This window comes from Peromyscus maniculatus, chromosome 7 (genome assembly GCF_049852395.1).
Source record: "Peromyscus maniculatus bairdii isolate BWxNUB_F1_BW_parent chromosome 7, HU_Pman_BW_mat_3.1, whole genome shotgun sequence".
NCBI lineage: Eukaryota > Metazoa > Chordata > Mammalia > Rodentia > Cricetidae > Peromyscus > Peromyscus maniculatus.
In genome coordinates this window covers 105,825,403-105,838,677 of record NC_134858.1, presented here as the reverse complement: position 1 = coordinate 105,838,677, position 13,275 = coordinate 105,825,403, and the positions used below count along the sequence as shown (strand labels likewise).

The 13,275-nt window shown below is 39.9% G+C and overlaps 1 protein-coding gene across 15 annotated transcripts in view; it reads left to right on the top strand.

Annotated features, from left to right (window-relative positions):
• The window catches only part of Rbm6 (RNA binding motif protein 6), a 128,481-nt gene that overhangs the window by 104,115 nt on the left and 11,091 nt on the right, over positions 1–13,275 (top strand). For all 15 annotated transcript variants that reach the window (XR_013052518.1, XM_042281622.2, XM_076575492.1 and 12 more), the window contains 9 exons: positions 460–726; positions 1,572–1,732; positions 4,405–4,502; positions 5,620–5,662; positions 5,789–5,870; positions 6,125–6,210; positions 6,595–6,741; positions 10,358–10,453; positions 11,217–11,477. Coding sequence is in view for 14 of the 15 variants with exons in the window: in XM_042281622.2 (XP_042137556.2) it covers positions 460–726; positions 1,572–1,732; positions 4,405–4,502; positions 5,620–5,662; positions 5,789–5,870; positions 6,125–6,210; positions 6,595–6,741; positions 10,358–10,453; positions 11,217–11,477 (1,241 nt within the window). In the remaining variant the exon portion in view is untranslated. The remainder of the gene's footprint in view (positions 1–459; positions 727–1,571; positions 1,733–4,404; positions 4,503–5,619; positions 5,663–5,788; positions 5,871–6,124; positions 6,211–6,594; positions 6,742–10,357; positions 10,454–11,216; positions 11,478–13,275) is intronic.

Here is a 13,275-nt window from a genome sequence, read left to right as displayed (position 1 = left end):
TTTATTTTTTTATATTATTTATTTTATTTTATTTTTGAGCTGAGGATTGAACCCAGGGCCTTGCACTTGCTAGGCAAGTGCTCTACCACTGAGCTAAATCCTCAACCCCTATTTTTAATTTATATGTATATTTGTCTACATGTATGTATGTGCACTACTTGAGTGCTTTTTACGTACAGAGATAAGAAAAACTCATAGGATTCCTTGGCACTGGAATTAGAGATGGTGACTGTGAGCTGACGTGGTGGTGGGCATGAACCAGGTTCTCTGCAGAGCAGCAAGTGCTCTGCTGTTAACTGCCAAACCATCTCTAGACCCTGTTTAACTTTTTTTAAATGACCTTTTCTCTAGAACTATCAGAAGATTTTCTTTTTGCAGGTATTTCTGAGATGATATTAAAAGCATTAGTTGGTTTCATAAAGTCATTCATGTTTTATGTTTAAATTCCCCTACTGACAGAAGTCAAGCAAGAACTAGTATCCTATCCTCAACCTCAGAAAACATCCATACCAGTACCCTCAGAAAAACAACCTAACCAGCCACGGCCAGCTGATAAAGAACATGAATTCAGGAAGCGGGAAGAAGGACAAGAATCAAGATTGGGACATCAAAAGAGAGACACAGAAAGATACTTTCCTCACTCTCGAAGGGAAGGGCTTACTTTCCGAAGAGACAGAGAAAAGGAGTCATGGTCTGGAGAGACACGTCAGGATGGAGAGAGCAAAAGTGAGTGCTTTTTCAGGTCATGTGACACGTTGGAACCATAGGTGGGGGGCTTATGTTGTGGCCTCTACTCAGCTGTGTACAACCTAGGCATCAACTTCAATTGGCTTTACTAGTCAGAGGAATCTATATCCTCCACATAACAAATTGCTATATTAAGAAAAAATGCAGTAAGACATGACTTTAAATTTCTAAGTATTGGTAATGAAAAGAAACATAGGAAATTGTTTTTAATAAAAAACAAACCTTGTGGGGCTGGAGAGATGGCTCAGTGGTTAAGAGCACTGACTGCTCTTTCAGAGGTCCCAGGTTCAATTCCCAGAACCCACATGGCAGCTCACAACTGTCTATAACTTCCTCATCTGACACCCTCATACAGACATACATGCAGGCAAAACACCAATGCACATAAAATAAAAATAAATAAATTATAAAAGAAAGAAAGAAAGAAAGAAAGAAAGAAAGAAGGAAAGAAAGAAAGAAAGAAAGAAAGAAAGAAAGAAAGAAAGAAAGAAAGAAAGAAAGAAAGAAAGAAAGAAAGAAAGAAAGAAAGAAAGAAAGAAAGAAAGAACCAACCTTGGTAGAGCAAGGTGGTATATAGATTTTAAAATGGTGGGCTGGAAAGATGGCTCAGAGGTTAAGAGCACTGGCTGTTCTTCCAGAGGTCCTAAGTTCAATTCCCAGCAACCACATGGTGGCTCACAACCATCAATAATGAGATCTGGTGCCCTCTTCTGTCATATTGTATATATAATAAATAAATCTTTAAAAAAAAATGACCATTAAGTTCTTGGAACTTCAAATTTTTATGTCTCTTCCCTTAATATCTCTGTGCTTGCTTCATTTAGCAATCATGCTAAAGCGTATCTATCGTTCCACTCCGCCTGAGGTGATAGTTGAAGTGCTGGAGCCCTACGTCCATCTTACTACTGCCAACGTCCGTATCATCAAGAACAGAACTGGCCCCATGGGTCACACTTACGGCTTTATAGACCTCGACTCCCACGCAGTGAGTTTTTCCCACTTTAAAATGAAGGCTGATGACAAAAGAACCCTCAGCAATGTTTGGGGAAGCAGAGTCTCCAGGTACAGGCCTATAAACTGAGCACCCTAGAGGCTGAAGCGAGTTCAAGCTAGCCTGTCCTACAAAGTAAGCCCCTATCTCAGCTTATAAAAAAAACCCAGGGGAGAATTCTCTCCTTTGGGACCAATGTTCATTTAGGTAAGCTACTGCCCTAAAAAGACAGAACTCCATATGGATTTCCAGAACAAATCTAGGCACCAAACCATTCCAACATTTTAGTTTATTGTTGCACAAATTCCTAAAGGTCTTATAATAAAAATCCAGATATTGGGGTAAATGCTGAAAGATCAGAGAGACAAAGGAACGAGCCACAACTGCTTCTCAGCTTGCCAACTCCATTGATACACAATATATCACCACATTTGTATTTTCTAATTTTTTTACTTATTTTTTTCTAGTCCCAAATGGTTTTATGTGTTTTTTTTTTTTTTTTTTTTTGGTTTTTCGAGACAGGGTTTCTCTATGTAGCTTTGCGCCTTTTTCCTGGAACTCACTTGGTAGCCCAGGCCGGCCTCGAACTCACAGAGATCCGCCTGCCTCTGCCTCCCGAGTGCTGGGATTAAAGGCGTGCGCCACCAACGCCCGGCTTGGTTTTATGTTTAATAGTAGTATAACATTTCCTCTTTTTCTCCCAAATATATAATAGATTTGTTTGTTTGTTTGTTTGTTTGTTTGTTTGTTTTAAAGACTGGGTCTCGCTGGAGAGATGGCTCAGAGGTTAAGAGCACAGGCTGCTCTTCCAGAGGTCCTGAGTTCAATTCCCAGCAACCACATGGTGGCTCACAAAGATCTGTAATGAGATCTGGTGCCCTCTTCTGACATGAAGGCATACATTCAGACAGAGCACTGTATACAAAATAAATAAATCTTAAAAAAAAAAAAAAAAAAAAGTTTAAAAAAAAAAAAAAAAAAAAAAGACTGGGTCTCCTTATATAACCCTAGCTGTCCTGGAACTCACTATGTAGACCAGACTGGCCTTGAAACTCACAGAGATCCACCTGCCTCTGCCTCGCAAATGTGGAGATTAAAGGTGTGTTCCATCATGCCTGGCTTCAATAAAGTCTTGTGGTTTGAATTTTAGTTGTAAGACTCTTTTCTATGGAAATATAAAGATAGTAATGAAGATTGTTCTTTCTCAGATGTGCTCAAAAGTCATAAGGGACTTTGTAAACTGGATCTGATCTGATGATTTGCAGTCTAAGAGAAGAGGATTTCAGTTTCCGAAATTTATTCTGATTGTTACCCTTCATTAAGAATGGCTTACTTGGGAACTGGAGAGATGAGTCGATGGTTAAGAGCACTTGCTGCTCTTGTAGTGGACCCAGGTTCAGTTTCTAGCACTTACATGGTAGCGTACAACTACCCCGAACTCTAGTTCTATAGAAACTGATACCCTCTTCTGACCTTCAGAGGTACTAGACATGCATATGTTGCATACATTTAGACAAAAACACTCTTAACTTGTAAAATAAAAATCTTTTTTTAAGGCTTATTTTTAGTCGGATATGATGGCACAGCCTATATAATGCCAGCTACCTGAGAGAATGAGGCAGGAAGACAGCAAGTTCAAGGCTTTCCAGAGCTACAGTGTGGGTTTAAGGCCAGTGTAGAATGTAGTAGCTCAGTGCTTACCTAGTATGCATGAGGCCTTAGATTCAATCTCAATCTCTCTCTCTCTCTCTCTCTCTCTCTCTCTCTCTCTCTCTCTCTCTCTCTCTCTCTCTCTCTCTCTCATGCACATGTACACCAGTTTTTTACCAGCCTGCTCTTACTGTAAAAATTATTACCAGAACAGGCTGGAGAGATGACTCACTTGCTGCTCTTCCAGAGGATCTGGGCTTGTCTCCCAGGACCCACATGTTTGCTCACAGCCATCTATAATTCCATTTCCAAAGGGCCTGACACCTCTTCCAGCATCCAAAGGCACCAGGTGTGTACATGTGCACAGACATACATGCAGGCAGAATACCCATACACATAAAATCACACACACACACATTTTTATTTATTTATTTTTTATTTATCGTTGTTATTTGTTCTTGGATTTTTGTTTGTTTTGGTTTTTTGAGACAGAGTTTCTCTGTGAAATAGTCCTGGCTGTCCTGGAACTCTGTAACCAGGCTGTCCTCAAACTCAACAGAGATCTGCCTGCCTCTGCCTTTCTTTCAAGTGCAAGGATTAAAGGCGTGCGCCACACCTTTAATAAATAATAAAATAATAGTTAATAAAAATGATTAACATTTTAATAAATAATAAAAATATTTTAAAGTATTATTACTATAGAGTTATGCCTAGTAATTTTATCATCTTTTTTTTTTTAAGATTTATTTATTTATTTTGTGTACAGTGTTTTGCCTGCATGCATGCTTGCAGGCCAGAAGAGGGCGCCAGATCTCATTACAGATGATTGTGAGCCACCATGTGGTTGCTGGGAATTGAACTCAGGACCTCTGGAAGAGCAGTCAATGTTCTTAACCTCTGAGCCATCTCTCCAGCCCCTAATTTTATCTTCTAAGAAGGAAAATCTGTGTTCAGCTCTCTTTGTAAAGATGTAGCCTTTTCTCTCTTTGGATTCAAGTTTGTCTTTGGTTCTTTAGGAAGCTCTTCGAGTAGTGAAGATTTTGCAGAATCTTGATCCACCATTTAGCATTGATGGCAAGATGGTAGCTGTAAACTTGGCTACTGGAAAACGAAGGTAAGGCCTTAACTTCAGTTTTAGGGAAGAAACTGCTCCTCCTGGCTTAGAGACAAATAGTAGGTCATTGTGACTTCCCAACATGAGATGTTTCTATTACATGTTTATGCATTTTCTTTTTTCTGTAGTGTGCTTTATTCTGACTATAGAATTGTTTTCATTTTTAAATAGTATTTCCACCTGAGCATGATGCCATAGTCCTTTAATTCCAGCAGTAAGGAGGAAGAGGCAGGTGGACCTCTATGAGATCAAGACCCACCTAATCTCATAGCAAGTGCCAGGCCAGCTAAATCTCCATAGTGAGACCTTGTCCCTGAATGAATGAATGAATGAATGAATGAATGAATGAATAGTATTGCTGGGTTGCTTTGGTTTTTGGTCTTTGGTTTTGTTTTGTTTTGTGATTTTTGAGGGGTCGGGTTTTGAGACAGAGTTTCTCTGTGTAACAGCCCTGGCTTTTCTGGAACTCATTTTGTATACCAGGCTGGCCTTGAATTCACAGAGATCCGCTTGCCTCTGCCTCCTAAGTACTGGTATTAAAGGTATGTGCCATCATCACTGCCCAGAAAGATTTTTGTTTTTTGAAGCAAAATCTCATATTATAGCCCCTACTGGCCCAGGGTAGCCTCAGAGTCACAGCAGTTCCCCTGCCTGGGCCTTCATAGTGCAGAAGTTACAGGCATGAGCCAGCACACCTGGCTGATATGTTTAAATATTCAGGGGTGGGGTGGGAGAACCTCTCATTTTGTCTCATTCTTTAGAATCCTAAATAAATATACAGTCTTCCCACTGTCCTAAACACAATCATCCTAGAATGTCTAATGCAGTTATACTCTTTACTTCTTTACTCATCTTGGCCAAAAAGTGTTGACTGGGAGATAACTCATCAGAGAGAAGAGTTTACAGAGATGGGGTGGCTTTTGCTCTAGCAACTTGCTCCAACAAATTACTGCTTTACCTGAATCTCACTGCTGTTCCACTCAAGTATCTGGATCACCCAACCTGCTTGTTGTTTCCTACACAACAAGGAAGATAGTTTTTCAGTGAATCTGTAGGTTTAAGCATTCCTCAGATACCTTTTGGTCAGCCTTTTCATATGTCATGTTTTATGTTGCAGAAATGATTCTGGGGACCATTCTGACCATATGCATTACTATCAGGTAGGATTTAACATATGGAGAATGTCCTTTTAAAAAACCTTCAGGTGGTTAAAGGATGGCTGTTAAGGTTAATGACTGTTGTACAGTTCCATTCTAGTTACATTCTAACTTCACTTTCTCTGCTAGGGTAAAAAATACTTCCGAGATAGGAGAGGAGGAAACAGAAATTCAGATTGGTCCTCAGATACAAATCGACAAGGGCAACAGTGTAAGTCATTTTTATTTTATTTTTCTTTTTTGGATCTTGACTGGCTAGTCATTACTTAAAACCTGTGTGGTAAAATATGTAGCAAAAAGACTGTTACCTGGAGCACTCACTCAAGGAGAATATACCTTGTATAGGCTCTACACCTCTTTGAATTGGCCACCCTAATTCCCTAATTTTGCTTCATTCTTGGTAAGTCCTCAGTATCAATTTTATTGGACAGGAACTAATGCCGGCTCTGATTTTCTTCCATGTAGCATCCTCTGACTGTTACATATATGATTCTGCTACTGGCTACTATTATGACCCCTTGGCAGGAACTTACTATGACCCCAACACCCAGGTTAGTTTTTTTTTGCTTTATTTACTCTGTTAGTAATCCTTTTGAGAAAAGTACCCATAATGTGTTACTCTGAGTATTTCATCCTCTGGATTCTCTGGATGCTCATTGCTTGAAAAGTGGAAAAGTTTATGGAATCTGAACTGTTACCTATATGGAAAATCAATGCCCTGTGGCATTACAGGTAAGAACAGTGCTGCTCTAGGAACAGTGTATAATTGATGGCCTAAATACATACTAGCCCCTGAAATGGGTTCTTAGATGTTGTGGGTTCTTCAGCTTCTTAAGGAGTTATTCTATTCCCTTGAAGGGAACTGTGTTCCTTAAACCTGAGATTCTGGAAAACCAGGCATTCTATAGACTTAATTTTTTCATACTGTATCACAGCAAGAAGTCTATGTGCCCCAGGACCCTGAATCACCCGAGGAAGAAGAGATCAAGGAAAAGAAATCTACCAGTCAAGGAAAGTCAAGTAGCAAGAAAGAAACGTCTAAAAGAGATAGCAAAGAGAAAAAAGACAGAGGAGTGACAAAGGTCAGACAACTTGTTAGTCTGCTCTCTCTTATCACATGTATCTCTTTTACATGTAAAATGAAATAGAGGCATTATGAACAGAGGGGATCTAGGTTTAAGGTAGAAAGTCACTTTAAAATTTCTCTAGGGGCCCGGGCGGGGGTGGCCCATGCCTTTAATCCCAGCACTTGGGAGGCAGAGGCAGGCGGATCTCTCTGAGTTCCAGGCCATCCTGGACTACAGAGCGAGTTCCAGGAAAGGCACCAAAGCTACACAGAGAAACCCTGTCTCGAAAAACAAAAAAAATGTGTGTGTGTGTGTGTGTGTGTGTGTGTGTGTGTGTGTTATATTAATATGTGATATATTAATATAAAATATGTATATAAATGGGGTTGGGGATTTAGCTCAGTGGTAGAACGCTTGCTTAGCAAGTGCAAGGCCCTGGGTTCAGTCCTCAGCTCTGACAAAAATATATGTGTATATAAAAAAGAGAAATCAACTTTTATAAACAACAAAATAATGAGAGAGGAGCAGCTGGAGAGATGGAACAGCAGGAAGACCACTGACTGCTCTTCCAGAGGACCCAATTTCAATTCCCAAACCCACATGAGAGCTCACAACTGCCTGTAACTCCAGTTCCAGCAGACAGAACTCTATATTCTGACCTCCTTGGGACCAGGCATATATGTGCTGCACAGACATACATATAGGCAAAATACCCATATACGCCAAAAAATACTTTTAAAAAATACTCGAGGGCAGTAGTTCTCAATCTTCCTAACATGACCCTTTAATACAGTTCCTCATGTTGTGGCGACACCCCCCCAACCATAAAACTATTTTCATTGCTACTAAATAACTAATTTTGTTACTGTTATGAATTGTAAATATCTGTGTTTTCTGAGGTCTTAGGTGACCCACATGAAAGGGTTGTTAGAACTCAAAGGGGTCAACCCATGGGCTGAAAAACTGCTCTAGCATCTGGAAAGATGGCTTAGTGATTAAGAGCACTTCAGGACCTGGGTTCAGTTCCTAGCATACACAAGTCAGCTTATAACCATCTCTGGGAATCTAATAACCTCTTCTGGCCTCTGAGAGCACTGGGCATGCACATGATATGTGTGCTCAACCACACACACACACACACACACACACACACACACACACACACACACAAAAAAAAAAAAAAAAAAAAACACTTAAACACATAAAATAAATACAAATCTGTTCAAAAACAATTTAGGCCAGGCATGGTGGTACATACCTTTTATCAGCACTTCAGAGGCCAGTGGATCTCTTGAGTTCAAGGTTAGCCTAGTCTACATTTTAAGTTCCAGAGTAACCAGAGCTGTGTAAAGACCTGATCTCAAAATAAATAAATAAATAAATAAATAAATAAAAACAGCACCTTATATTTTTTGGTGTAGTAGTCCTCTTACCTTTTTCCCTATAAATGGTAGCTCTCTTTGTTTTACAAATGAGAACACTAACTCAAGTTATTTGTGAGGCAGAAGGATTGCCAAAAGTTCCAGGCCAACTAAGGCCTTGTTTCAAAAACTAAAAAACACATTCAGGAAGCAGAGGCAGACATCCCTGTGAGTTCGAGGCCAGCCTGGTCTACAGAGTGAGTTCCAGGACAGCCAAAGCTGTTACACAGAGAAACCCTGTCTCAGGGAAAAATAAATAAATAAAAAATAAAAACAAAAACAAACCTAGTGCTGGCAAGATTGCTAGGTGAGTAGAAGTGCTTCCTGCCAAGCCTGGCGACATGGATTTGACCCCCAGGATCCACATGGTGAAAAGAAAAAAAACAATTCTAGCAAGTTGTCCTCTGACCTTCATATTCAAGTCCTTGTGTGCATGCAGACATAGACACAAAATAAATTTTTTAAATGTTATTTTTTAGTGACTCAGCTCAAGTCCTAACATCCTTTTTTTTTTTTTTTTTTTTTTTTTTTTAAATGTGAGACATTCTGACTATACAGCCCTGGTTAGCCTAGAACCCTCTATGTAGACCAAGCTGACTTTAAATTCAGAGATCCTCCTGGATACTAAGATTAAAAGTATATGCCACCACTCCCAGCCCAGTTGTATTTTTGATTTTTTGTTTGTTTGTTTGTTTGTTTTGTTTTTTTTTTTACTTACTGGGGGCCACACAACCATGAATGTACATTCATTGCACACATATGTGGTGGTCAAAGGACAGCGTTGTAGTGTTGGTGCCCCCTTCCAGCTTTATATGGGCTCTGGGAATTGACCTTGGGTTACTAGCTGAGTGCTCCTGCCAGCCTATTGTCTTTTTAGTGTGTGATTTTGTATGTACGCTCCTCTTGTTGTAACTGTGACAAGGATAGTTTTTTTTAAAAAACTTTGTGTGTTGAGGGGGATGACATCTGGTATGTAGAAGCCTGGGAACAAGTTTTAGGAGTCACCTCTCTCCTACCAGGTAGGTCTCAGGAATTGAACTCAGGTCACTAGTCTTGGCAGCAAATGCCTTTACTTACTAAGCTATCTTGCCAGCCCTCCATTTTTTATTTTTTGTTTGTTTGTTTTTGGTTGTGTGTTTGTTTCTTTGTTTGTTTTGGTTTTTCGAGACAGGATTTCTCTGTGTAGCTTTGCACCTTTCTTGGAACTCACTCTATAGCCCAGGCAGTCCTTGAACTCAGAAATCTGGCTGCCTTTGCCCCCCAAGTGCTGGGATTAAAGGCGTGTACCACCACTGCCCGGTTTGTATTTTTAATTCACATTCTGTTTTGTCATAAGTAATTTTCATATTTATACTATTTTGTTAGAATAATGTGATATGGTGAAAATTCACATTAAAACTATCCCTTCATTCAGTCCCTTATTATTGGTCTTTTCTAATCTTTACTGTAATGTTTCACTTTTTGTTTGTTTTATTTTGTTTTTGAGACAAGGTTTTTCTGTGTAGTTCTAGCTGTCCTGGAACTCACTCTGTAGACCAGGCTGGCCTTGAACTCACAGAGATGTGCCTGTTTCTGCCTCCTAAGTGCTGTGATTAAAATCATGCGCCAACACACCTGGGTCACCTCATATCAGTTATGTATTAGTAAAAATAATGAATTTGTTTGAGGTTCAATTTGTAACTTCTTTTCCCCTTCCTGATATTTCCATTTGTCTAAATACAGAAAAAGAGAAAAGAGATTTATCTTTGTCATTTTTGTGCCTCTAAGAACTTAAACTTGAAAATCATGCTGCCTTTATGTTTATGTTCTGTCTCCACCTCTAACATATTCTTAATCCTTTTGAGAGTAGTAATGCCTGCTAGAATCTAGGAGGGTTGTAAGTAAAGGCTGAATAAAATAATGCTGTATGTTAATGCCTCATCTGGTGCCTAAATTGTTATAGACACACAATTACACTACTTTTTCTTTGGTTGTTTATTTGTTGGTGCTAAGGGTTTTACTCAGGTCCTTTTACATGCCAGGTAAGTGGTCTACTGCTCATCTACTCCAGGCTCAAATGTTACACTTTTAAAGGTTCTGTATTTCAAAATCACTATAATGTTGCTGATGTTTGAAGATTTGGAAAACCAGGCTGATTTTAACAAAAGTAACTCATTAACCCAGTTTTTATTAGTAATTATAATAAAAAAATTACCTTTGTTGTTGGTCAGTTTCAAGAAAGTACCAGTGAGGAGAAGTCCCCCCCAGAAGATGTTTTTAAGAAGCCCCTGCCTCCTACTGTGAAGAAAGAAGAGAGCCCCCCTCCAGTAAGGCTAATTCTGATATCATGGGCTGGTCTGGGAGGGAAAGGAACTCCAAAGGCTCCTGCCTCTGTCTGGTTTTGGTCCTTTGACTCTCTGTGTATCCCAAGTAAGGATTCTTCGAGTATAAATAGCAGGAAAATTTGCTCTCTGCCAGCAAGGCTGTAACTGACTAATCAGAGGCTGTTGTCTGACTTCTTTTCCTTTACTTTGTGGGTTTCTCATCACACTGGGTATTGTATCCTCCTTTTTAATCAGTGTGTGTGTGTGTTTGCATACATACATATGCACAAAGTTAAAGAACAACTTTATGGAATTGGTTCTCTCCTTCTACCGTTATGTGGGTTTCAGGGATTTAATTCTGTTAGTCAGGCTTACATTCACCCAGTGAGCCATCTCTCTGCTCCTCCTGTTTCCTTGTTAAGTTATGGTCCTGTCAGTTCTTTTCTCTTCTTAGTTTTGGTGCCTGTTCTGGATCTCGCTCTGTAGATCAGGCTGGACTTGAACTCACAGAGATCCGCCTGGCTCTGCCTCCCAAGTGCTAGGATTAAAGGTGTCTACCACCAGTGCCTGGCTGTCAATTCTTTTCTATACCATGTTTTCCTGGCCTTTACAAAGTCAAGCTCAGCTGTGCCACTTCCAGAACAGCATAGATAGTGGATGTGTTCCAAACCCAATCAGTTAGAACAAAGAGAGGAGATAGCCTTATCAGAATATTCCCAAGTGTAGGTTAATTTTTTTTTTATAAGCGCTGACTTTTTCCTTCTAGCCTAAGGTGGTAAACCCATTAATTGGTCTCCTGGGTGAATATGGAGGAGACAGTGACTATGAGGAAGAAGAAGAAGAGGAACAGGCCCCTCCTGTGCAACTTCGCACAGCACAACCTCAGCAGCGGGAGGAGCTGACCAAGAAAGAGAATGAAGAAGACAAACTCACTGACTGGAATAAACTGGCTTGTCTGCTCTGCAGAAGGCAGTTTCCCAATAAAGAAGTTCTTATCAAGCACCAACAGCTGTCAGACCTGCACAAGGTATTTCAGGAAGGGTCCATTACCTTTTCAGTTTTGGGCTCTTACCATTGATGGAAATGAAGACATTTTAAACCTCCTGTGTTTTTATCATCTTAGGTTGTGTGTACATGATAAGTGTCTGGCCATAGTGTTTCAGGGCACATATGTAGAAGGTCAGGACTGTGTGGTCAACTCATCTCTCTCCTTCCATCTTTTCATGAGTGTTGTGTATCAGGTCACCCAGGCTTGTATAACAAGCACCTTTACCCACTGAGCTATTTTACTGATTATTCTTCCATTTTTTTAATTCATGAATTGCTGTGCATTATGAAGTTTTGCCTGGAATTGGAGAGAGATTGCAACAGTTAAGAGCACTTGCTGCTCTTCCAGAGGACCTGAGTTCAGTTGCCAGTACCTATATGGTGACCTCATAAGACTATAAGTGTAGTTCCAGTGCCCTCTTCTGACCTCCACCCTTTTGTTGATCCCATGGGCACTGCATGCACATGGTGCATATACATACATGCAGGCAAAACGTTCATACATATTAATTAATTATATATTTTTTAAATAAGCTGGGCAGTGGTGGCGCACATCTTTGATGCCAACACTTGGAAGCAGAGCCAAGTAGATCTCTGTGAGTTCAAAGCCAGCCTGGTCTACAGAGTTCCAGGACAGCCAAAGCAACACAGAGAAACCCTGTGTCAAAAAACCAAAATAAATAAATAAATAATATTTGTCTGTTCCCAGTGCAAGCAACATGACTATGGAACCAAATACATAAGCTGTGCAGGAAGAAAAGAACTTGTAGCTAGAAAGATAATTTCCCATTAGCTAATAGTTGTGGCTCAGATAAGCTCCTTCTCTTCTTTGGTACTTGTTAGCTTCACCTGGTTCTACCCAGCTATGATAATGTGTTGTTATCCCCATAGGTGAACCAGGCTTCTATCTTCATGTAGTGATTATTGCCTGAAGTTGCAGATACACTCACTAGTTGTTTAGTGGGCATTAACATGACAAACACTGATTCTTCCCTTAGTCTTACCAAATTATAAAGAAATAAAACCTTTAGATGGGCTCATATTCTGAGAGTAATCTCTTTCATACTCCTTAGCAGATGTTGCAAGATAAGATATAAGGGAACTAAATTAAACTTCTCTCAGTACAGAACTAAAAGTCTTTGTTAGCCAAAGTCTGAGAGACCCTACTTTTGATACTAAATGTATTGCTTGTCCCAGCTAACCACCCTGGAGACTTCACAAAGCTTCTAGGAGTCTGAGAAATTCCTCCTAATGATCCTTGGAATAAACTACTTCCTAAGTATCTGTGACCTGCTGGAATTCTAAGTCATCAAACTGACCCATTTGAATTTCAGCTCCTACAAAAATGCTAATAACAGGAGAGAGATTAAAAAGTAGTTGTCGGAAGGAGGAACCAGAGATCTGGTGATCTATAAACTGAACTGGCCTTAAGACCTTGTGCTATTGGGCTGGAGAGATGACTCAGTGTCTAAGAGCACTGGCTGTTCTTCCAAAGGTCCTGAGTTCAATTCCCAGCAACCACATGGTGGCTCCCAACCATCTGTAATGAGGTCTGGTGCCCTCTTCTGGCATGCAGGCAAACATGTAGGCAGAACACTGTATACATAATAAATAAATCTTTAAAAAAAAAAAAAAAAGACCATGCGCTATTGCATTTTCCTTTCCTTGGAGTTGTCCAGAACAAAGATCTGCCTCTCCATACAAGAACTATTTTGAACTCACAGTGTTTTATATACATGCCCGAGGACTTGTATAGTAAGACTATGATCAAGGAATGT